This window comes from Amblyomma maculatum, chromosome 5 (assembly GCF_055883805.1).
Source record: "Amblyomma maculatum isolate TAMU_Amacu chromosome 5, ASM5588380v1, whole genome shotgun sequence".
Classification (NCBI taxonomy): Eukaryota; Metazoa; Arthropoda; class Arachnida; order Ixodida; family Ixodidae; genus Amblyomma; species Amblyomma maculatum.
The window spans coordinates 100,679,299-100,705,611 of NC_139348.1; the positions used below are offsets into that span (position 1 = coordinate 100,679,299).

Sequence of the window (26,313 nt, forward strand, 5' to 3'; positions counted from 1 at the left end):
CGGCAAAAAATTGTCCCAATATTCGGGGGTACTGTTCTCTGTTGCCAGAGCAGGCAGCATGAGTGCACAACCCTTTTGAATATGTTGTCGTTTTGTCTGGCATCCCACTACAACCGAGCCGTTTTAATTGATTTTTGTTATAATTCGTAAGTCATTAGGTTCTAACGGCCAGTAGATTTCATGGGTACTGTTAAGACGAAAGAGCGCTGTTTTTCTTGTGTTTGAATTTTATGTGCACGAAACCTGTTCTGAACGACCGGCGATGTTGGTTGAATGAGCGGACTCGATCTTTCAAGTCTGCAAGCGATAAAAGACCATTCTACGTCTTCAAAACAGGATCGAGACAATAAAGACTGCTTTAAATGGGGGATCTCGTAATTAGAAAATATCTCCTTGGAATATACCTGGAATGGTCGGCCAAGTACCTTGAATGCTATGTATGGGCAGGCTTACTTACGAATTTTTCTTTTTGTTGACTCAAGAGTCGAAAAACACCAGGGGACATTGGGCTTCCTGTGGAATTTACCAAACACAATCTCTAGAAGACTGAGCTTGACAAAACCCCTGAACATTCTATGTAATATATCAGTGCCCAAAATGATAGGCTGCAAGGAAGGAGATGTCAGAGGGCGAACTCTAATTAACGCGATTCTGCTCGAAATAACGGAGAAATGGGAATGGCTAGGACATGTAATCCTAAGGAAAGATAACAGATGGTCCCTAAAGGTGAACGACTGGATTTCAAGGAACGAAAACCATGACATGGGGCGGCAGAAAAGTAGGTGGTTTATGATATTAACAAGTTTGTGGGGATTAGTTGAAGGTAGCTGATACAGGACCGGGCTGATTGGAGGGATATGTGAGAGGCGTTTGCCTTGGTGTGAACGTAGTCAGACTTGTGATGATGTATGCATGATATTTCATATTTGCCCGAGCCCTGACAATGAGTAGCGCTGGGATGCATGTACCTGTTTTATGCCTTCATAATCACGTGTTAAACCGATTGCCCGTCGCTCAAGCCTTTAGCGAACATTTGAAGAGAGATGCGTGTGTGTTACACCTTGGAAACCGCGCATCTCATGTGCAGCTCCTCGCGTTTCTTCCATCATCACTTGTGTCTTCATTACATCCATTTTTTCTTCCCCTTTACATCTCTCAGTGTGCATTAGTAGACCATATACACGTTTTGGGGCTACCTACCACTGCTCCTATCGCCCATTTAAGATTCCTCTTCCCGGCCACCGGATGGCCAGCCTCCAGAAAGCTTCCTTCCGGGACACTAAGGAGGACTAAATCTCCTGTTGGTGGGCGGCAATTTCGTTATCGGACATCTACTGCACAGTGTTCGTCACTGTTTGTGAGCCTTCGAGCGAATGCAGTCCCGGTGCCGAGTAAGGACAAAGCTAAGTTATCGCGCGCATAATAGACGCGCAAAGAACAATCTCAAATTCTGAGCACGTCCCTGCGCAACTTGACTCGTCGCTCTGCGGCCTGCGTGCAAAGCGCGCCCACGTCAAAATTGCTCGTAGGTAGTTAGAGCGCGTTAGATCGTTCTGTTGTTCCACTCGCCCCCTATACACCGCTTCGATTGTATCGTGCCCGCATTCTGTAGACGCCCAGCGTGCGGGCTCGAACTTTATCTGAGCGGCGCTTTTTAACTCCGCCTCATGACTTCACCCAGCGGGCAGCGATTTGATATTCCGCTATCTCAGGCAGTGGTTGCGATGTCTGCAGATAAACAACGGACCGAATGCAAGCCGATTCCCATAGGCAGGTGTTGAGGCACACTACTTAATGCTCTCTCTATTGAGATGTCGGGGTCGAGCACGATCGCGCAGGTCGCATAGTAATCATGATGGGAGGGCGACTTTTAAATTGATGCATGGAGACCTTGTGCAACTATGAGCCTAGAGCACGTAAGCGTAGGATTAGGACGGCAGGAGCACTTTAGCTCGGCTAGCGCCCGTAAGCTCATATTGTGATAACTCCGCATCCTTTAATCAGGATGTCTCACCCAGAGTCCCGTACTCAGCCACTCTTGCTCTTCTTTTTATTTACCTTTAAAATGTTATTGGGTTGTGCTTTCGAATCGTCTTTCTCATGTATTGGTGTTCCTGTGAATATTTTGTGTTACTTCTACCCACACCACGACACTGAAAGAGTGTGGAACGTTTGCGTTGCTTTCACTTCGGCTCTATTTGTGCGCAAAGCGAGTGTCATACAGCGTCGCTATCAGCGGGTAATTGTACAGTAAACTTTTGTTTCACTATTCATTACACTCGGTAAATAGTGCATAGGGAGCCGTAGGTTTATTTCAAGATCTAATTCAGGCTTTGTTCACGTCTTCTTCGCAGAAATAGGCACCACGAAAGCGCTGATAATGTTGATAATCCCAGATTTACACAGTTGGAAAAATGAATCGCAGCATGCTGTGTAAAAACTTTCTCATCTCAAATATTTCCGTAGATGTGCAGTCTTTAATGTAGTGATAAAATGCGCTTTTTTCTACTCCTGGTCGTCTGTATTTCATAATGCTGGTTCTCTCCTTTGCAACAAAAAATAATGTTTAAAAATAATTGATACTCTAGAAGGCTCAGTTTGTCGTATCAGCGGAGGTTTTCAGTCTTTCTTACTAGTAATTAAACTAACGTAATTGGATGAAGTACCACAGCGCGAGCTGACTGCGTCGCGTTGCCAACAAATGGCATAATTTTCTACCAACGCACCTTCTGAGAACACTAGCTTCTTGCTTCCTCGTAAATGGCGTTCAGAGCTACTGGTAATGCAGTTTTGGCCTTTCAGGCATTCCATTTCACACATGATTCGTTCACTGCAGTCTACCATCCCTACTACTCTTTAATCTCGAGGCTACAGCTCCTGCTCCTCTGTTCTTCAGCCGCAATCCTCCGAAACGCTACCGACGAAACGATTTGCCCCGCAACAGCTCAATTAGAGGAATCGCCTTCCTTTCGGCCGCCATGCTATCGGCCGCCAACAACACAATGCTTCATTACACGTGATCCGTTTCGTGAAGCCACTTCACGCTGCATGCAATGAGGCCTGCCACGGACCACACACCGTAGCCGCCTCGTGCCCATTGTCTCGTCGCGCGCGAGACCACTCGAGCATCCCGCAGAAGTCGTTGGATCTAATAGGCGTGATGGGGAAGCGAAGACCGAACGCTTGAAACACGTTGCGCGCGCACGCGCGCAATAGCGATCTGTCTGTTGAACTCTCACCTCGTGTAGCTTAAATGACGCGTGCGAAGGAGTTGAACGAGGACCTTTTTTTTCGCTTCGTTCTTTTTTTCTTCCCTTGCCTACCATTCCCTTCACTCGTTTCTATTGCGTTGTTATTTTTTCGACGTGAAGCTTGGGGTTAAAGAAATGCGTTGTGGAAGTCATCTGGCGCGGTCTACTCAAGAGAATGAAGACAAGGTCCTGCCCCTGTGCTGGCGGTTATACAGATAGCGGCGAAAGAACCCAATTATCTCGCAGGCAGAAAGTGTCAAGCCCTTTGGCACCTCGGTACCATTAGCCTCGTCTCCCTCCGCGTAGCCTTCCACCGTCCAAGTGGTGTCGCAGTGCAAGGCTAAGGTAATTTGTTCCAACCAATTGCTTCTTGCGATGCTCAGGGCTTTGGAAGATTGCACCTCGAGGAGAGTAATTTAATTTAGGTTTGCTGTACCTTTCCTTGTGTCTTTTACACCTGCTCAGTGCAAGTGAAAACCGGCCTTCACACACTCTTCAGATAACGCTGTCTTAGTTTATTAGTTCACTGCCTGGATATGGGATGTAACACAGGCGACCAGACGCTATAGATATGAAACGGTTTACATGCATTAGAAATGTGGAAGGTGTCGTAGGTTCTTGGGCTAGTTCATTTATAAACAGTGATACATTTTAATAATTTCTTTAACCACTTCATCGCGGGCTGTTCTGCCCGTGAATATATTCCGGCTTTTATTTGGTCTCCAACCTTGCGCTCTATGAAGCACGAATAATACAAGACCGATACATGCCAACTGGCAACGCCCAAAAACAAGATAAGAATGGTTCTCACCCTTAGAAGCCGACAGGGGCTTGGTCGCTAAGCGCACGAGCTGTGAAAATGACAGTGCGCTGAAACTTTCGCTCTGTGCTAGAAAAACTTCTAATGATAGCCTCTTTGATTCGTGTATTTCTTGATCTCCTACAAAACGACCACCATGCCAACCGTTAAACTGGCACTCTCACGGGCTTGTTTCTAAGAAAAAACAAAACGGCTCGTTGATCATTTTCAGCCTTCGAATTTTTGCAGTCTACGAGAAGTCTCGTATTGACCTGTGTTTTCAAGAGTCCCCTTGCAGGGCTCGTACACCAATTCTTTAGGCTGTTTATTTTAGGCAGAGACTAGACACCGAAATTTAATTTTGAAAGAACTGGTCAGCCGGCGATAAAGAACCAGACTTCACAAAATAAAAACAATAAAGAAAACGTCGTCAATAATATGATACAGTGTAATGTACATGAAAGGGCATTTCCAATGGCATCGAAGCGCGTGTACATAGCTGAATATACGGCAGTTTCCCACTGGTGAATTTCCTGAGCTCGTCAGTCAACGTGACTCAGTCGCCTGCTATCATAATTGCCTTTTCCTGATACACATTCTGACAGTTCAGCATACCCTCGGATGCACCTTCCGTACTCTGTTGACGGTTTCCTCGCTTTCCCTCGAGTACCTTCGACAACTGCAGAGCAGAAACCTTGTGAAAATATTTTGCGCTTCATATATGAAGAACTATATATCAAGCCATTTCTTGATCACCTAAGAGAGTGTCGCCGCTGAACCCCAGTCCACTTCCAGCGCCCATGTGTATCTACCTCGCTATCATCCTCCAAAGTCGTCGTTCATGGTACATGTGAGAACGTGCCTATCACTACACCCGCAGCATCTGAGATCTTCCTCCTTGGACAGCCATAATCACCCACCAGAGGATGCATCGTTCACGGAGTCCAGTGCCATATAATTTTCTCAACGGCACATTGAGATTCGGCGCCCCGCGGGCCGTTTATCGCAAACCGTTCTCATCGATGCTGGCGTTGCCACTGCCCTGCAATCAGCTCGCACCCAGAGGTTAGCGAGGTTCACAGCGTTCGCCGATATGTTAATACCCGAAGACAGCCACCATCCTGCAGCTTCGCTTTATTCAGGTCAGGCTCCCATCGTTTTCCTCTTGTTGCTTCTTCGTCACAGAATGTCTTACTGATCACACTTACGGCTGCAGCACCCAAATCGGGCCTGAAATAGCGAGAACAAAAATCCTACATCTCGAATCCGGAGCCCCTGCTACGAACGTCTGTATTCGCAGCCACAATTTGACATCCGCTGTGAAGAGTGACCCAGATAGGGTTCTTTCCGGCTGTTCGTAATGCTGCGACCTTTTGTTTTTTCCGTGTCACTCTTTCCACGGACCCCTGCCCTTTCTTTCTGGAGGACATTTTGCTGCGTTCTTGTAGTGCGAGCAATCTCCTACTCCTGCATTCGTTGCCGTCAAGCGAAGGCGGCTTGACTGCTGACAGGTTAGTTGTTGGAAGGTTGCAATAATAATAGCGAGTTTGGGAGGAGTTTGATGACCAGTTGGAATTGGCGAGTGTGCCCAAGGAAGCTTGGCAGCTCAATCGCTGTGCTGATAACGAAGTCTCTAATATCACTGTTCTATCTCCAAGGTGCAGATCCAGCATGTTGGTATTTGTGCGTCTGTAGCTGAAGTGAAACTTTGCGTCGGGAAAAACGGGGACACTTTCCAGAGCCTCCATTGCTTTCCAAAACTCAGAACCCCAGAGCAAAAGGCATAATCATGGCTTTGCGAAAAAAACAGGCTTAAGCGACTGCATTCATGAATTCTACAAGACAAATTCTTAATTAAAAATGTCGGGATGTTAATTTAGCAGCTGTGTCAGCATGCATGAGCACTCTTAATTTAATCGGGCCTGGCTATGGAAGTGAGTGAGTGAGTGAGTGAGTGAGTGAGTGAGTGAGTGAGTGAGTGAGTGAGTGAGTGATTGAGTGAGTGAGTGAGTGAGTGAGTGAGTGAGTGAGTGAGTGAGTGAGTGAGTGAGTGAGTGAGTGAGTGAGTGAGTGAGTGAGTGAGTGAGTGAGTGAGTGAGCGAGCGAGCGAGTTTCTAACTTGCAGCGCCTACAGCTGCCGGCAGCTGCAGTTAATTGAAAGCCTTTCGGCACGTTTTTGCCTTCTCCTTGAAATTGATCCCTCAATAAACTACAGCTGTCGGCAGTTAAATGTGCTGTAAGTTAGAAACTCACTCACTCACTCACTCACTCACTCACTCACTCACTCACTCACTCACTCACTCACTCACTCACTCACTCACTCACTCACTCACTCTTTCAATCACTTCCACAGCCAGGCCCGATGAAGTTAACAGTACTCCTGCCTACTGATAGTTGGAGCTGCTAACTCAATATCCCACACGTTTCAACTGAGAATTTATGTTGTGGAAACCATGAATGCAGTCGCTTAAGCCTGATTTTTTCGCAGTATGTTTCCACGCGCAGGATAAGAAACGAATGGCACTGACACGTCTGAGGTGCGCCCACTGTCTCGTTCTTCCTGCTTCCTAAAGGCCGACTTCCTCTCCTTTGCGCCCGCACCTATTCTCGGTTACTGTTTTGTGCGTGGTTAGGAGTACGTTTTCCCCGCTTTGACTGCCGCGCACATACAAAGAAAAGCAGCAAAGAGGGAGCGATCTATTTTTAGATCTGGTTGTGTTCGACAAGGGGCGCGCGATGTAGCGTATGCATGCATGCAGCAGCAACGCTCAGGCTTTCTGATTTCTTCACTGCAAATTCTGCAGTACTCCCGGAACTTTTTCTTTAAAATTCTTGTTTCCATTTAACATACAGCGGCGTGTACATCGATCAACTAATTTCATGCTTAGTACTTTTGCTACACGTTACTGCCGTGCATTTTCCGTGCTAAATTGCATCGGGAGAAGTAGAGCCTTGGCTAGCTTTCCATTTCGGCGTAGGAAACGGTTGAAGTAGACTGCGTATGTGGAACATTATTTGCGTTGGCTGACGTCATCGTAAGCGTGTTCTTGTTTCTTCCACTCAGGTTATCTGTGAGAGCGTCTCAGTCGTAAAGCGTTAATAGGGCCATTTTTTTGCCCTACACCAGCTACACTAGTGTAGTAGAACACCATCGGAGATATTGGAGTTTTGTTACACTGGTATAGGTTAAAACAATGATTCGTATTAATTTTCGCGCTTTGATTTCAGGTTTCATTGCTATTTTCTTTCCTCCACAACAAAGAACCATGAGCAGCCGGCTTTAGTCACATAATACACAGAGAATTAAACTTCGCACCTATTTCGCATTCACGTTTTCGCACGTTTCTCGAAGCTCATGTTTTATTGGCGCAAGCGTTTTATCCCGTTCGACCCCATACGTACCGATCTATCAGTGGTGAAGCTTGATCCACCGAAGAAAACTTAATGACTTCCTCCAGGTATATAATTTACGCACTATGTAGCCTGAACGTTCATAGGTGTAAAAATCATGTGTGTTCGCAACTTCCTTTCACAGTGCGCGTTTTTCAGTCACAGAACAATTACTGCAGTGGCCATTTCCAATGGGTTCATTAATCAAAGGCTTTCACGAGGGCGCTCGCCCTTCAAGTGTGCCGCAACTTCGCCCTGCTGCCTCTGCAGGAATATTTTTGCAGCAAAAAGCGGCAGTTATGCATCGATGGTAACGAAGGCCCCCTGCTTCGATCAGAATGCAAGCATGCGCACAGCGCGAAATGATTTGTCTTCGAGACGCCTTCTGTTAACACGGCCGTTGAGACTGTGCCAGAGTCGCGGCTGTGTTGGTCCTTAAAGAGTCGTTCGTACGTTCAAGGGAATTTCGGTGCCAGTGGAAGTGAGGCTGACGCATTCATAACTCATTCCGACGAAGTGCGGTTGCTTTTAGCTTGAACGACGACCAAGAAAGCGACAGAACCGGGTACAACGACGGAAGGTGTGGCACTGGAGTTTGTCTGCAGCCAGCAGCCTTTAATATCTCCAATGCCTTGCCCCGTTTCACGTCAGAAAAGTCACTTTCGTGTTCTAGCAATGATAGTTTTCTTTTCGTTCTGCTTTCATAGACACTGAGTGCCTACCTCCGCGAATGAAATTGTCTGTGGATTTCACATCCAGCCTTGTCGTCGAGTCCTGCATTCGAGGGTTAGTATACACAGTGAGAAAACTGACGCGCCAAGCCGCCAAACATGGTTTCCACCCCTTGAGAATCGGTGAATCTAAATTTAGCTACGAGATGAGCCATCGGTGAAAGGGAATCTACGGAAGAGTGTCGGTTCACTAAAATTATGATAAGTATGATTTCAATTCCTGCATTTTAGTATTTGTTTGAATCTACTTTTCCGACTCCGGTTGTAGTGATGGCATTTATCTTCACATATTTGAATCTATTTGTTCCTGATCAGGCAATGGTACTTGTCCTAGCCGTTCAAGCGTAGGAATATTTTCGCTTTCAGTACAAATTACCACATAGTTGAAAATACAAGGTTATGGCATGAAGTTTGCTGCGATCCTTGAAAATGACCATGGTATGACGTAGCAACTCGAGTGCGCCCCTTACTTGAGCCGACGTTGCCAAGCAGTTCACGAAAATGGTGGCAGGTTAGGAAGGCATTGCATCGTAGAACCACAGCGCTTTTTAAAGGTAAGGTGTTGGTTTTGCATATAGGCTTGTCGGGCAATAATTACTGGAATTGTTATTATGGATGGTGTGTAGCGGATGCAAGACGTTACGTGAGTGAAGTATTCGAAAGTGCGAAACCAGAAACGCTGATATCGCTCATAGAAGCCGCTGCAGCTTTTAATTTAATCCCCGTTATATTTTATTTTTTCATCGACCTTCTTTTGCGGCAGGTAGGAATGAAGTGCTTCTGAATTCCACGTTCCATTAGCATTGCCTGAAGAATATTTCGAGGACTTTCTAATCCTATGGCAACCGCACTCATTATTCTAATAGGGGCCCTTACAATAGAAGTCTACTGCACAACCTGCATTGCATTTCAGCTGATCATCAATCACGGATGTGAATAGCCGTCCGACGTTAAGAGGGGAATTCCGTTCGCGACCCTTCACAGCGCTTTCTCCTCACTACGGCCCGTCAGTGTATTACGGTATGTCCCTGACGTTCAGGAGTGGATAACAAAACGCCTCCGGTGAATGGCTGGCCGTATAACAGAGCAGTCGTCTCCGCGCTGGCGTTCGTAACGAAGCCAGGGCGAAGGCTGCCCATGAATGCTCGTTTACGCCAACGGCCTTCGAGCAAAAGGCGCCAGACGTCGCCGACGCCCTTCTTTTCTTTCTCTTGACAACTGACTATTAGCGGCCGCTCACGCGAGAGATAAACGGGAACGCCGAAGAACACACGCACAAAAAGAAAAGATCCCTCCGAAAGCGAGGCATAGCTGGGAGGAAGTAAATAACAATATAACAGGTGCCTGGTTGGCCGTCGACGCCCTAGGGCGTGTTGTGTTCTGCTTGTTCACTTCGACAGTGTGCTCCGCTCTCCGCACTGCAGGAAATGCAGTTCGTAACCATTGACTCTTGCGATTGCCGGCTGCGCTAAATAATGGCTAACGCAGCAGTCAATGGTTCTGCCTGTCCTTCATTCTGTTAACGCTAAAATGTTCACCTGACCCCTTACCGTCCAGCCGATATCTTTTTATCTATATAACGCAGATATTCATGTAAGTAGTTGAGTTCGATGAATGCTCAGTGTCGCATAACAGGGCACGTAGTTTAGCTTGGTCGTCAACATCCTCATCACCGTGACCAATCACTTAGATTTCGTTCACTACATACAAAGACATATCCAGGTGTTGTCCGATTATCGAAGCTTTACGCGATAGAAGCGCTCAAAAACAATACAACCTATATTGAATGGTACATATAACAGAGCATTGGTTTTTCAGAGGTAACTGCCACTTACACTATAGCAACGCGGTTAAGCGGCTGCCGCACAGGTGGGCCTTCGAACCTACAAAATTCGTTTCACAGACACAATAAACAGAACACTTGGAAACTTTTGCAATCGAAATCTTCACAGACACGCGGTGGCTATGGCGCCAAATTAACCCGAGAAGTAGCCAAGCGCCAAAAGCACAGCTTCCGTGGATGAATGAATCGCTTTCCCTTCCCTTCACCACTAATTATTATTACGCAAGAAAAGCATTGTTTCCTCGTTCCTTTTCTTCAGGCACGGTGAGTAGCGCGCTGTTAGTTTAAAAGGAAGAGTGAAAGCGCGATGATTTCATTATCCTCGACCGTTATGCGCATATTATCATAACCGCCACCGTGTGCACGGCCGAGCCAAATAGGTCGACAATTACCGAAGCACGCGCTTAGCTGGCCGCGGTGGACGCAGCCGCGTTCCTGGCGCGTTCCGTGACCGCACCTCCTCAGCAAGCGGCCGCTCCTTCCTCGAGAATAGTGTACGGTTGAAAGCAAGCTTTGAAGCAACGCCAGCTAGGGGCCCTTTATGCGTTCCGCGAGAGTAAGGCAATGAATAGCGGTCGCTCTGCGACAGCCTTGGTACTGTTTTTCAAGGTCCCACACTTGTGCAGAGTCCGCCCTTCGCAAGCTTTTCTCCGCTGCCGCGTCGTGGCCGCAGAGCAGGAAATTGAGGAAGAAAGCGAGAAAGAGAACAGAATAAAATGAAACGAACGCGGCCGGCCTCCGGGAGAACGATTGGTGGACGCCGATATAAATATGCGAATGTCGATCGGCTCGTGTACCGACGTGCCAAGAGGCTGCGCGACTGCTGACGCTACTTCTAGAGTAGAGAACGGTCTCCAGTTAGATGATGCGGAATGCTTCTTTGCGGCTCTTCGACGATGAATCGTGGCTTGCGCAGAGGGGGGTTTCGACGAGAACCTCGCTGCCTATAAGAACGATAATTAGTAGATTGAGCATTCTGTTAGCCACTAGCTTTCTATTACTGATGATTTTCTTTTGTTCCTTTCAGTCTACCTTACTTTTAGTTTTGTTTTTTTAATTTTTTGTTGTTCGCCAAGATATGTAGTAAGCCGTTATTTTTTTCCACTCATACTTAGCTTTTATGGCACTCAAGGCTGGTTTGTTCCTGAAAGGTATATTTATCATCATTAGCCGCATTCCTAAGCTTGCCTGGAGCAAAACTGAAATGTCAAAAATGTGGAGCTCCTCAAGGTATCAAAGTCCATTTATTTTCTTCGACTCCCGCACTGCTTTGTTGCCTACCGGAAGAACCCACGAACCGTGCTGCTGGACACGTGATCACCGATGCGCGTTGCCGCGTTTGAACGCGCATGAAAGTAAGAACAGTCACTACCACTAGTTCATCAATAAAAAAATAGCCCTAAGAAGCCCCCCCCCCCCCCCTCCCCTACCAGAAATAAGTCTGGTTAGTTATTCTTGCCACCCACAAATGGATGTGTGTACAATGCCTCCAAATGAATCAAGCCCGTAATGAAGCCACTGACTGGTAAGCTTTTCACGTCGCACAATACCGGTGCTCACAGTGTTCGAGCACATTATAGACTTCGATGGTCCGCCACGAATTTCTTCATGCAGCCATTATATGTGGCCTCGCTTTAAGTATCCCTCTTCAGACTTTCCAGTGGACAAAGTTCGGCATAGTAGGAATGTGGCATGCAGAGGGCATATCTCAGTGAAATGTGCTAGTGCTGTTCTTGTCTGTGCCAATGTCACGCAGGACGCAAACCAATAGCATTGATTGATATATGCTGTTTTTTATGCAGTGTCACCAAGGGCCACGTTCAAGGAGGAGTGCAAGTTTATGGCTAAAGGGCTGCTAGCTGAAGTAGATTTACCAGTATATTTTTACTCCTACAATCGTCCGGTTTGGGGACAGTGTAATATGAGATTACCTGACGGCGTGCTATGCAGATGAATTCTTTTTCTGATTTTTAATTCTGAAAACGAGCTGGCCTTTAAGCCTCTTAGGCCTGGATAGGTCAAGTCAGGCGATCACATTAAAAAACAGCAGATATTTGGGCAAGTAGGTAACTAGTCCTACTTCTAATAAAGGGTATATATCATGCTTCATCATGTAATAAAGTTGGAAGTCTGCGCCCATCCCGTCTTGCTTGTTGTCTTCTTCTCGTGTCCTGGGTTTTCGCACTGTGCTAGACTAAAGAAAAGAACTATGAACGAAAAGCGCATACCAAGATCCTCATTGGTTAAGATGCGTAGCTAGTAAAGCGCGAAACGAAACGCGGACGACACGAAACAGCGGCACGGACAAGCGCTTGATAGCCGGTAGCAGTTCTCCGGGTCGCTCTTTCGTTCATCGACGTTACGTTTTGCGATGTACCAACCATGAATCACATTTCAGTTCCCTCGTGCTCGCACTTTGGGGCTATGTCACATCTTCGTGAATAAGTTTTGCCGTTGCGTTCGCCACCAACATAATTTCGCAATGAACATTTAAGTTCCGACTCATTGCGTCAGTGTGAAAACGCGCAGAATGCTCTGGCATGATCAAATGGCCTACAAAGGCCAATGCTATGCTAGCACAATTTTTGCAGACTCAGACAACACTAGCTTCTTATCCCCAGTGACGCAATCTGATTTCGCTAACAGCAGCCAAGATTCATCACCGCGAAATAAATGCGTGATGTTCCCTCTTCGCCTGTGTTATGGGTTAATTAGTAAAGGAATAACTAGAAGGAAGCAATCAGGCCTGTTCTGGCAGTGATGGATGTCAGAGACACGTGGTTCAAACACGCGTGCGTGTGCACGTTCCGTGTCACCGTCAGGCGCCGTTAGCTTCAGATAGACAGAATAAAAGAAAATAAAAACTTCCTGCAGCACAGGCTCGCTGCTTCGGCAGGTGCCGCTGGGCGACGTATCTGTCGAGGAAGTGCACAGCCGCAGCTCGCTGGCTGTGACACAGTTGCAAATATAATGTGCGCGGGGGAATTTGAAATGCATGGGGCTACATTTGAAAAAGCAAGAAATATCTAGAATGACCCCGTAAAGAACGCAAATTCGTATCACGACCGAAAGCCACCTGCTCACCCATCTCTATTATCAGCAGACGACGCTCAACTTGACCACCGAAGGCGCCGTCTGCGACAAAACCCAGGAAAAGTATAGGGGGTCGTCTGCTATTCCCGTTTCCCTAAGTGCAGCCTATGCGTAAAGGCTTGTGTGTAGAAGCGAATGGCCCCGGCAAATCTAAATGATTTTGCATACCCGATAACTTCGGAATACATGCAGAGCTTCTTCGCGTAAGTTTACTCTCGAGCGCGATGTGCCGAGAGGAAAACGAGCACTTCCCTGAGAACACCGGCGCGCACAATGCAAAGAGGAAGCTAGTACCACTTCCTCGAGAAATCTGTAACTACAGCTGTAAAAAAAAGTAGGAACGGGCCGCTACCGCGAGTGTGAATCATAAGACTGGTTTGCACTTAAAAGAAGCTAAAGAAATAGAAGTTAGACAAATGACGTTTACAAGCTTGCATTAGGGCAGCCGCTTGCATAGGACAGAATTATTACCGGGCATTTTTATTTCTGCCTTTTGTTGGAGCAGTCATAATCTTAAATGTGCATTTCTGACAGTTTGTATCTATTATTAGGCCTTAGTAAAATACAGGAAGTTTAATGTTTGCATTATAGCCACGGTTGCCAAAGAAGGGTCGTTTGAAGAGAATTATAGTTGCGACTTATGAGCCATTCCGCCGTTTTTTAACCAGGGCATACCCGCTTTCATGTAAGATAACGGAAAGCGAAACTGTTCTGCAAACTCCGGCTGGTTTGAGTGAAATAAAAGAGGCGTTAAGAAATGATTGTTTTCCCCAATACTTTTTGTAGCACTTAAGATGCTGGTTTGAGCGCTCGAAAATTAAAGAACACTAGGTCTATCATTCTATCAAGCCCCTTGTCTTTCTACTGACACCGGAAACGAATAAACATTGCGTATAGCACATGCACTGCTTGGGTTGTGCTACGCACAATCTGTGCCAGTTTCCACTTGCCCGTCCAATGTTTTTATATGTAATTACCAAAAACGTCCAACTTCCCGTATCAGGGCAGTCCAAGCACCATAATCTACCTCTTGCTTTTTATTTTGTGGAAAATGTTCGTTTCATGTACGATCTCCGCAAACGACACGTGCGCATTATTTACCTACTATCTTTAGAATAGGATACATCAAGGACAAAAGCGTTCTCCAAGTACATGGTCATTGCTCTGGAAAGACCAATAGCCGAGAAGGCAGGAAGGTCATCACCGGTACCAAATGTCCGGCCTCAAATTATGGCACGAAGCTGAGTCTCACGGTGCCAAACGCACAGCAATGAAAAACCTTAGGCGATTACTTCCCTGGAGACGCTAATGGAGGAAGTGTGCGCCGGCTCGTGCAAGAGCGGAAGGACCTCCGCGGTGAACGGAAGCGCTTAGCGCTAAAGCGAAACTCGTGGGAGTCTCGTGTTGCGAGGCCCATTGGCCACCGATGGCCGACTCTTTGTGCAGCCTACCGCTTCGACATCGCCGCAACATAGCACGTGTAGACCAGGTCGACATGAGTGTTCAGCAGTTAACATCGTTACCTAAACCATTAGCCGGCCGTGCAGGATTCCAGGAGACAGATGTGCGTGTAATGCATTGTGGCGGTTTCTTGCTGGTCAAAAACCGAAAAGCTACGATCGGTTTTTCCTTGCCCAATGTAAAGATAAACTCTCCTTTCGTTACTTGAGCATAAAATTTGGTAAGCTATTGACGATGTTATCGCTTAAGACGAGATAAGCAAATATGCATTGGTAGGGCATCTTATTCAAGTGTGTGTAAGACGAATGAGGATATTACTGAGTTACCTGACGGAATCGTGTGTTTTATGTTATAACACACGGCCCCATGCGGTAACGTAATACTTTATTGATACCCATGTAAACAGGGCAAGAGCCTTCGGAGGATCAGTTTCATTGAGGCACGATCGAAACGTGGTCAAATGGAGAAATGACCGCAAGGGCATTGACATGCAGTGGATACAAACGAGATGCTGGTTACCATGATAATGACGAAGAACTAGCTGCACAATAGAGGATTTTTCAAGGCGAAATGTTTCGTATACAGCTTTGCTCGTTATCACTGGAAGACGAAACGTGTCACTGTAAAAGGTTCATTTAGTCTCCCCACCGTGACAAAGGCGTTTTACGTCTGTTTAATACGAAATCGGTTCCCAAGAATTGTCAAATCGCTATTGATACGGGCAATACGCTTACTAGTTCATGGCGGAGCAAATCCATCTTATAGTGCGATGTCGAACCCAAAGCTGAAAGCAATATCATGTCATGTGTACCTTACCCCAACTAGCAGCGCATTGATTCTCAAGCAGTCTGTGGCACGTCAACATATATTGCCCACAAGAAGGCATCAGTAGCCTCAACAGGAAGAAATATTAGCTGTTGTGCGACCGGTTTGTGCCTTTTCTATGTGGGAAAAGACCGAGCCGGCACCATTACAGGCTCGAATCCAAGCTCTCCTCTCGCGCCGCTATTATTAGGAGCGATTAGAGGCACCCGCATAAAGTCATATACCTCGGGAGCGAAGAACTACGGCACGAACGAGCCCTAATGGTTTGCAAGCCTCGTAGATTCGGCGACCACCTGACCTCTGCTGCTCGATTTCTCTCCGTTATTGCTTTATTTTCTTTTTCTTACTTTTTTCCCTATAATTGTGGGCAGCCTTCTGGCACGACGCGGAACAGTCGGGCTTCCTAGCGGACAACCCTCTGTTCCCTGCTCGCCTCGAAGTTTTTTTCTTTCCTGTCCGGTTGACGCGACGAAAGGGCCTTCCAGATTTCCTGTTGCCCGAAGCAGTTCCGACAGCGCGCGTATATACTTCACCTTGTTTCTTCTAGTTCGATGCAATGTTCTTTCGGCTGGGTTGGCAGCTGTCTACCCTCAACAGAAAGAAAGGGGTCTCCGTTGCTTTTCCACCAAGCTCTCTTTAGTGACCTGCTGCAGTCTCCTTACAGATACTGCACTGTATGTCTTTTAACTCATTTTACTGCAGTTAAATACATAACAATCTCCCCTGTACTAAGTGTTTGAAAGTGCGATAGGGAGACCATGACCCACATCATTTCCCTTGTTTTCAGGTGAAAAAACGACGTTCCTTGGTGACCGGAATCTACAGCCATGTATGGGGTACAGGTTGGATCTAGCAGATAGCCCGAACGTTGCGTGTAGGTCAGAACAATTTAAGTGGACATAAGTTAATTCCGGTGGCTGCGACGTTGAATAGTTACTGGTCATAACTTCACTGACGTATGCGCATCCAGATGACGCGAATCTAAGCCGACTGGAGACAGTGTTGCTACATGTTATTATGTGGTGCTTGCGTCAACACATCGATGCATGTTTGTGGCACACATTTTGACGAGCAAAACTTTCCAGACCACTAGAGTGAAGAAAACTAGCGAATTGCGTTGCATCTTCGATGTGCTGCGAGAAATAATTGCTCACTCTACGGTTTCTTTAGGCGCGTCCACCTGCGACCTCTACAAACGGGGGGCCTCATATCTAGATTATGATCAAATTTTTCATGTTTTCATTTTTTCATGCGCTGCTCGTTTGGTCGAGTTATTTTGCTCCCTATATGTGTGGACACCTACACACACCGCCAAATCAGGCATGGGGGACTAACCCGTGCAAACATCAATAAATGGTGAGTTAGTGAAGCTAAGTGTGCAGAAGGGTGGTACTGAATTTAAAAGTAAACGTTTCATAGCCCTTTTGCCTTTTGCACAACTAACGCTGATGAGGGCACCGATTTCACAACACTCAGCATCGTCGTCTTCTCCGAGTCTGTTGCACTTCTTCATCCTCATCACGAACAGCGAATACAGCTAAGTAACAATATATTAGCATTTATTGGCCTCTAAGAGTTTTACAACCTCTCAGCAAATGAAGCTTCACTTATTCGAGGTGTGAAAGAAGGCCACGTCGACGTTTTATTCCGATGATGGACCCAAGTCTGCCAGAGCCGGCGCCGCGGGACGATGACGATGGTATGTACAAATTAAAGAAGAAGATCCATGGAATGCTCACAGGGGCAAACATGTTGTAAAATGTAAGTTCGCGGAGGAATTTAGCGTTCACAAGGCATCGAGGTGGTCCCACAGATGATCTAGTGTTTTCCCCTCGACGTCACTAAAGCGCACAGTAATCTTGGAGCATGAAAATTAATTCGCTTGGAAAAACATTCGTGGGGGTGACATATGAGTACAGCTTTCGGTGAGTGCAGAGCCATTCGTTTTATGGCGCTCCACTTTCGAGGAGCCGGAGAGGCGAAATGAACCGACTGCTCGGAGCAGCGCTTCTTCGGCTTGTGATTCAGGAGCGAGTCCGCTCACGGCGACTGGCGTCAGTGCCTTTGCTGTCATTAGCTGGTTGCTTGTGAATGCGGAGCACGGGCAAACTCCAATCTATACTGCTCATTCGTTTGCCAGTCGTCGTGCAGGTTTTTACGTGGCACCTTGACTAAAAAGCGCAGGAGGAAAAAGCACCCGAATGCTCCTTTCTGGCACTTAACGATGGCCTATTCCTTGTGTCTTCCAGTTAGGCTAAAGAAGACGAATCTGACGAAGAATATTGTTTTGGTTACAGGAAGATGTTCGGAAATTAAACGGCAGGAACAATTCACACAACACTGAGCCGAAGTCTTAATTAGTGCACTCTATTTGGCTGCTTCTGATCCTACTCTTGATAGATATATGGTGCAGATATATGATCCTATTTGTCTTTGAACAACAAAACCGAAGCATTCCAACGGGCAGAAGCAAAAACGTGAAACATTCTGATAATTGTTAGCAGTAGACACTCACACTGCTAACCATAAATATATATATATACTGAACTTCGCATTCCTATTCACCACCGTGGCCCTAGGGCATTCTGTAGTTGAGCCGAGGTCGCGGGTTCATGTTGCTGGCTGCGACAATCCTATTTCGATGCAGGTTAAAGGAGAAAGCGTCCCTATGCTGCGCCCTCTGAGTACGCAAAAATAAACTAGAAAACAGCCAAAACTGATACGAAACACTCCACTGCAACGCCTTTCTTCCCAGATGCAGTCCCGACACATGAAATTCGCAGATAATCCAACACCTAAGCGAACCAAGCCTTACCATCCAACTGCCACGGTTCATGGGCAGGCGTAAAAATAGACAGAAGGATCTCATCCTTATCGTATTTTAGGGGAGAGGTGGGAGCGAAAAAACCTCAGATATGAAGTTGTAATATTCTGCTCATTAGGACTTAAGCGTAGATGAAAGGGCGAATGCTTCACATCATTGCCATTGATTGTTAATTTAAAATCTGATATAACGGCAGCTACATAGCCACCAAGAATGAGAAATATACATGCAGGAAAGCAAAAGAGACTTTACCAGCCTACTTCAGTTCAATTCAGTTCAGTGACGTGAGTAGGGCGTTAACTAATCCTCACCTAATAAGCTAGTCAACTCTGCTCCAAGGAGAAAAGTCATCAATGTGTCCAGGTTTTCTTTCGTGCCAAGCCGGTTATTCATCAACACTGCGCCTGTTCCTACTCCCGATTAACATCTGTAACATATACGCAGGAATCAATACACGTCACCTGTTTTCGTATAGTCTTGATAATTTCAAACATTAAATAGGTTCAATTGCTTCCAAACAGGTTGGCTTTCATCAATTTACCGAAAGTAACGAGCACTGGCTTTCATCTCGATCAAGCAATCGCCACATATATTATCATTGGTGTTAAGCCGTTTCATAAAGCGAAGACATGCGACATGTGTATAACTCCCCTGAATGTCGTGTTAATAAACCTTTCTTGAAATCCACCTCAATGAACAGGGAGTTGCTAACGGATTTTCTCTCACGCCTGTAATCAAAACAGTTACTCGTGACAACGGTGGAAAATTGCAACACACGTACACATGGCAGTGGTGGAGGGTGCTACAATGAAACCTGAGTAAGAATAGGGTGGCATGCGAGGCGTTTTTATTGAATAAAGTTAAAACAAAAAGTTAATTCTAGCTTTAACTTTCTTTTGGGAGGTCTGCGATCGTATTTTGTACATCCACCCTTATGGTTTTCATATCGAATATAATTCCTTGCAGCCATAATTGGGTATGGCGAAAGCAGACCTTCTAATATGATTTTCTTCGTCTCCTAAAAAACAAAAGTAGCCTGAGCCGCAATCAGGTACCGCTTCCTAATTCACATCTGAGAAAGCAAAGATTAAATCATAAATTCCGACTGTACTGTGCTATGTATGCTTCATTTTTCCCCGCACACTTACGAATCTCATCCACTCACCCTTATCGTTGCTTCTCCATCCCCAATGCTACTTTTGTCTCCCGTGGTACTTGCAGTACGAAATGATTTACTGAACAGAATACAGCTGAAATTTACAAAAGAGAGCATTGGCAGATTTTAATATGAGTAAGTTTCAAAAATTACCTCAAACTTTCCTTTCAAAAGTGCGCACCCAGTGCGCACCCAGTGCTTAACCAGTAGGCCACCGGCAACATCGTGCGTCATCACCGACCAGACAAAGCGTGTAAAATAAAGAAATGCAAACAAAAAAGGCAAAACTTTTATCTTATCTCACACGGGCGCCTTATATGTTTACGCTATATCAAGTACGCGAAATGCACTGCAATCATCTAATCCCCGAACGTGACCCGCTTAAAACCGATCACCCGCTGAAAACCTGGAGGGTCCCTGCATGGTAACCGGGAATTTTTCCACTACCCTTCCCTTCAGCAGAGACTGGCACAAGCTGCGCCGGGGCTTTTGACAAACACAATTAGTGCAGTGGGGTATTTTATGTCCGAAAGGCCGCACCCATACTAATAGGATGAGTGACGTGGGTGCAGTTCCTTTACTGGAGACGATTTCGTGCGCTGCTTAGGAGCTGTTCTTTTTTTATGCCTGACATGCACTTCAGTCTCAGTGACAGTCGCCTATATTTATTTTTTCTTCCGCCTTTCATCAGCAGATACTATCGTGTGCAAACTGCCTTCATCTAAAGATCTACAGTGAGACAAGTCCACTGGGGTGGCGTTCGAATTGAGTCTACAGTAACTCAGATGAGTGCTGAACGCTATGAGATGTCAACTGCTCTTGATCACACGATTTGAAAAGGCTACCGTGGTTCGCCTAGTAATTCACAACCTGCGCTACGTCATGCTCACTTACCTCGACTAAAAAAGGTTTTCAGGATCTAGCGATAAAATATTGCAACAGGTACGCTTGCTCCTGTCTACTAAATGCAAAACCAGAATGATGCGGTGTCATCCACTAATCAGATTTCGGGCCTTTGGAGCTGTACAAAAGAGCAAATTGTGGAAGACGAGTGCAACCGCCTTCAGGTATATTCTGCGCATGCGAGCACCAACTATACCCTTCACTCAGGCCTTACCCATTCCAAATAACTACTCACTGAAAAGTAGCCTAGTAATAAATACACTTTGAGCTAGTTGGTGCATGGTCTCAAAAAAGATGATGCACAACACAAACAACGGACAGTTGCCACCGTCCTTCTTCCTTCAGTGTTGTCTGTGCGGTGCACCTCCTTTTTTGCAGCTACTCACTGAGTCACGTGGGCGGTGCATCTAAGTTGCATGCAAAAGTCACATGGCTAGTATGGAAACTAAACGCAGTGGCCTACATCTCCAGATGTTCGGGAGTTATAATCATGCTCTCCTCTCTCTCTTTCTCTCTCTCTCTCGCTCTCTCTCTCTGCCCGAATGCAACATTATACCTTTAGTTGTCAATGGTACACGATGATAATTGTGCGGTTACATGTCATTACGTCTCTGTACTAATTAATTGTGCCGTGCATGCTCTAACAAGACTGCAGAATGTTGAAATTAGGTCATACAGTCTAATCCAATGTCTGCAGCCTACTGCGGCCTTGGAGTGAGCCCCGCGGTACATTGAAAATTTTTCATTTCATTCGTTTCATTTTTATTTTCTGATATATCTTCTTTCAGGGTCATTGGGTACAAACATTTTGGGTGAAACATAAAATAGTTATATGTTATTATTATAATGACAACATTTAAAGCCTGAACAAAACGTTGCGGGCTAGTTGGTTCATCGCAAGTGGGAAACAGCGCAAGCTAAACACGGACAAAAATGGAGGACGAGACACACACAGCGCTGACTTACAACTGAAGGTTTATTTCAGACACGTTGGTAAATATACAGTAGCATTAAGGGAGGTTGCTGTTGTATCCCTTGATGCTACTGTATATTTACCGACGTGTCTAAAATAAACCTTCAGTTGTAAGTCAGCGCTGTGTGTGTCTCGTCCTCCCTTTTTGTCCGTGTTTAGCTTGCGCTGTTCCCCCTTGCTTATTTAGAGCATAACCACACTTGGAGGAGTGAAGGAACGGTCATCTATTTATATTCACGTTCATGTACAAACATGTGCATTAAATGCGCTCTTTCATCCGAAATGAATTCTTTATCGAGGCACACATTTATCGCCAACGAACTAGTTCCTCGGCAATGATGGGAGCTCAAGGGCTTTCTTTTTAAACAACTCGGAGTCCGGCGTATGTTTTCCACATGACATGCAAAGCGCACGACCGAACGAGTTTCGCATGCGGCTACATTATCAGCGAGAAGCTCGAGCACACTCGACAGGCACCTTGGTGCAATGGCTCCTAGAAACACGTTTGCAGCGACTGCCCACAGAAGTTCACGTATTCTTTGGTAGCTTCGTTGTTCTCCGTCCACCTCTTCATTTACGAGGATAGCATGGATAACATCATGAACCTACGCATTCGATGTATGCCTATGCAATGAAGGTTTGCGCAGTCACGTATACAGTGCACGGGTGCGGACATAAGTAGAGGGAGCAGCCTATTTTATCCTAAAACGCATACACTCTTTATAAATCGAAATAAAGGCACGTTGCGTGCCGGCGAACACAGCACCATGAATTTGTACCATTCTGTATGTGCCATGCCTCCCACTATTCGTGAGACATCCTGTGTTTGCGTTGGAAGAGTAGCCACATGCTACTCTGAGTATTTTTCCCCGCGCTTGCACCTAGTGAAAACACGTGCGCTTGTCCCAGTAACTGAGATGAACTAGGACATGTACAGTTGGGCAAGTAAGCTGTTCAGTGAGGACACGAACATATTCAAGTAAAACTCAGTCCCAGAAATCTCAACCCCGCTTGTGCAATAAATGTTATGAAGAGTCGCCGTTGACCCTGACCTGCTAGAAAGAAAAGGCTGGCGAGACGGAAAACGACAAAAAAGCCTAGTCATTAAAGTGAGCTCCACTGAAACACAAAAACGAGGTCCACTAATTCCATCTCAGCTGCCTGCATGGAGCGGCGCTCTTTTCGCATTTGGAAGAAAACAAAAAGAAGAGAGAAGAACTACCAAGGAGGCTAACTGCTGCGTCGGTCCGAAAATTAACCTCAATCCGGCAGTCTCCTGCCGCTATCACAAGGTCTGACCGGTGACATTGCTTAGCGATTAGGCCGCTCACCTCCATCAGGGCTTCAGACTTCAGACGGTAAGCCACCTTCTAATGAATTCGCATGAGAAGTGTGGGTCAAATGAGTTGCCAGCCGGAAATTAAGAATATTAAGTAAGGATATGTACAGAAGTAAAGAAAATTCACGTAAGTAAAGAACATTTGAAGTGGGATCGGCTTGTATGCGCAGCTTTACTCTAAGAGATGCACATGTACTTCAAGAAAGCTGAAGGCCAGCGGGATAATTTCAGTCGTCTATATATACTAACCCGGCCCACCGGCATGTTATGCGTATTTATTGCGTCTGATTCCGGTCAGGATTCAATCTCTGGGCCTTTGGTATGGCATTCAAAGCGCGTTGCCTGTGGTTCACATTAACCACTATGTTAAGGCAGAAAAAGACTACATGGTAGCATGAAATAATACATTTCTGTCGTCCAAGTAGTTTATTTCGGTTTGCGATTTTTACTCATTGATTTCGCACACGGCTAAGCTTATCCGTAAATCCTTTTGAAGCATGTACCACAGCCCTGACGATCATTAGCATCTCATTATTCAGAACACGGTCCACAGATGACTCTACAAAAACATGTATCACATTGCTTAACTATAATATGATTATGAAAGCGATTTTGGCCTGGCAATGAAACAATCAGGGAAAATTCCACTTGCTTCACACAGCAGACAGCAGCCTTGAAAAACAAAAAGCAATCCTTATCTGAACCACATCCGCCATTGCACGTCTTTCATTCCGCACAGGCATTCCCGTAGCAGCCCACCAAGCCTCTTCGACAGACTGCATTGCGTGTCCCATTAGACCTCGATTCTCTAGATCAAGATCGTTTAAAAAATTCGTTGTCTAAAAATGCTTCCCTTCATTTCTTCATGTGACCATGTGCACTAGCATTGGCCAGCTTTTCTTAAATAGTGTTCGCATGTGGATATGACGTCAAGTTCTATTCTGGCTGATCCTTTGCACACCTTCAACCAACCGTGCCAGAGCTGCACGCACACACAGCGATTGATTCCGGTAGTTAAGTCAACTAACGAGGCGGTTAGTTTGCCTTCGAAGCTTATCTTCATGCGGAAGCATTTTCGTTATAAGGCTTGATTTCTACCGACACATAGTTCGCTTACAGCGTCTAAAATACCGACAGTGTGTACTTTTATCTTTTTAAAGGCTGTGCAAGCTTCTTTACTTATGTCTGGCTCAAATAGATAAAAAACCTATATTGACCTATATTCTCATTAACCGCCAGAAGCTCAATAAAAAAATAAGAACACTTGATGCAGTGGCAAACCCTATGTCAGAACTCCTGCATGGTCACCCTGCGTAACAGCGAAGGGTTCTAGAATTTTCTCCAGTGCGAGGCCAGAGCTCATCAGGAGTTCATTGTTCTAGATTTTATTCTTTACCATGTATAGCATAAACACCCTGTCAGTGTGTCTAAACTAAACGTTGAGTGCACTATTGCATAGGGCGTGATAGTAAGGTATCATAAGTGGCAAAAAAGCTATATTTCACCTAGGTTCGGTGGACAAGGTTAGTCGCACAGAACGTCACGTAAATATATTTCTGAGTTCAGATTTATCCACAACATGCCTGTCTTGCCAGTGATATCCTAAAATACAAGTGCTATACGTCATTATTCAACCACGTACACTTGGGTGGAATAGAATATATTATATCTAAGAGATCTCTACGGTAGAAGAATTTTAAATAACACCCGCAGAAACTGCAAACCTAAATACAGAGCATAGATTCGATAATGTGATCGAGGGGTGAATTATAATTTGAACGTATGGCACTATAATGCGTTCTGGGATTGATTGCACCGCTTGTGAGAAGAAACCAGCATTGCAGCATTTTGGTGGTGTCTTACGGTCACGTATCTTTTGGACGCGACTTATGCGATGCGGAATAGCAAACGTGGTCTTCTTATTGTTTCTGCTCTCATTCTGTCTATTATGCAAAGATGGATGGAATACTTCAGTGTGTTTTCATTGCTGCACTGAGCATAAAGTACCAAGTGTATGTAATTCCCTTCTGTGTAAAGTGGTGATCGAAACAACCAATCGCTCCATTCAGGGTGTTTGTGAATAGAGCTAATTTTCTTTTCCACAAAACAGTCGCAGAGGCAAACTACCACCTCCTTGGCACCCTCAAGTATCGTTTTGACATTCCTTCATTTCCTTCATTGCTTTACAAAGTCTTCGCTGACCATAAGGTATTGCGATATAAAAGCCAAATCCCGCATTTATTAACGAAACTTTCTGAGTCGCTGATTTATTGCCGGGCTGTTCAGCTAAACATCCTATTACAGTCCTTTTGCCAACCGTCATCAGTTTTATGCTTCGTAGACCGGATGTGAAGCACTGCAGATTGCCACAAAGGCATATACCATTGTGCTCTGATGTCCACGAGCAAGGATAAAAAAATAAAAGTTTTGCGAGGCATGAAGAAGACTTACCATGATGCAATGTTAATGCGCACGATGGCTTCCGAATCCAGTTGTAGACGGGTAGTCCTTGTTCGAAAGAGCAGATAACCCCAGTGGTAGCCCGAATTCACTGAATATCACACACTCCGAGGCACCGTAGTCCTACTCCGAAACTGGTATGCCCGGCGAGTTGTCGCCAAATGTTCCTCGATATTTTTTTCTGACGATGCTAAACAAAGGCAGCAAAGTGTGCAGTTTATGCAGCTTAATGTCAAATAAGCGGGAGAAAGAATGCACCTCCGGCAGTTGAAGGCGATCAGGCCTAAAGCTCACACCAACTCGCAGACGGCGATAAAGTTAAGCAGAGCGCGCGCCCTCAGCGGAGCCACGCAAACGACGTCACCGACGACGATTCTTTGGTTTCGGTTTGCAGTGACCGCTCTTCTTCAACTTCTAAGAAAAAAAAGAGCGAACCGTCTTCGCGCTGGCGTCGCGCTAGTCCTGCCGGTGGAAGTACGAATTCCCTCGAAGCCTCCTTCCACGATCTTGAAGCAGAGAGCGACGATGCGCTGTCTCGGTAGTGGCACACTCGTAGCACGATGCGCTGAGGTATCGCGAGCGGACCGACCGACCTGCTCGAGCACCGTTACCTGCTTTGCGCGTACGTAACGGGTCCCAGCGTCTCACCGCCTCACGCCCCACCACCCCCTCGGAAACCGGTGGAGCGACACGGAGTCTGGCAACAATCAACTCCGTCGCCCATTCCCTCGCTCATTTCCCCTGGTGTCCCCTTGCCCTCACCATCGTCCAAGAACGTGTTTTTTTTTCTTGCTTTGATGGGTCACGTGAGCGCCGCCGGCCCAACCAGCGGACCAGAAACCAGGTAACCTACCTGCCCTGCATCGTGCAGTCTGGTCCGACTGCCTCCTTTATCGCGCGAGTTTTCTCCTTTCTTTCTTGCGCCCAGCTCGGTCCTTTCCCCTTCCTTAGACTTTGCTTTTCTTGCCTCGTTCGCGACCTTTTCTTGTTTTTCATAAAGATTCGTGTGTGTCTGAGCCATGCCTCTCCTCTGCAACCATGCCTTTGCGCGGCTCGAACCGATTGCCGAGTTTTTAATGCCTCTGTAGTTTCCAATCGACAACTCTCGCAGCTGTTTCCTGGGAAGTCGGAACTTTCTAACTCCCCGCACAAAGTCTTGACAAACTCATCAAAATCGGATATACGTTGGTCATCCTGAGCTTTTTGAACTGTAGACGTCATTCCTATAGCTACATGATGGTTTCCAGGTGCACCTCGCTGGAAAG

General features: G+C 46.0%; 1 protein-coding gene across 1 annotated transcript in view; it reads right to left on the minus strand.

Annotated features, from left to right (window-relative positions):
- The window catches only part of Cht7 (chitinase 7), a 171,518-nt gene extending 145,869 nt beyond the window's left edge, over nt 1-25,649 (minus strand). Inside the window, exon 1 of the mRNA XM_084603964.1 lies at nt 25,040-25,649. Within this exon, the coding sequence (XP_084460090.1) occupies nt 25,040-25,042 (3 nt within the window). The 5' untranslated portion in view covers nt 25,043-25,649. The remainder of the gene's footprint in view (nt 1-25,039) is intronic.
- Nucleotides 25,650-26,313: the final 664 nt, after the last annotated feature.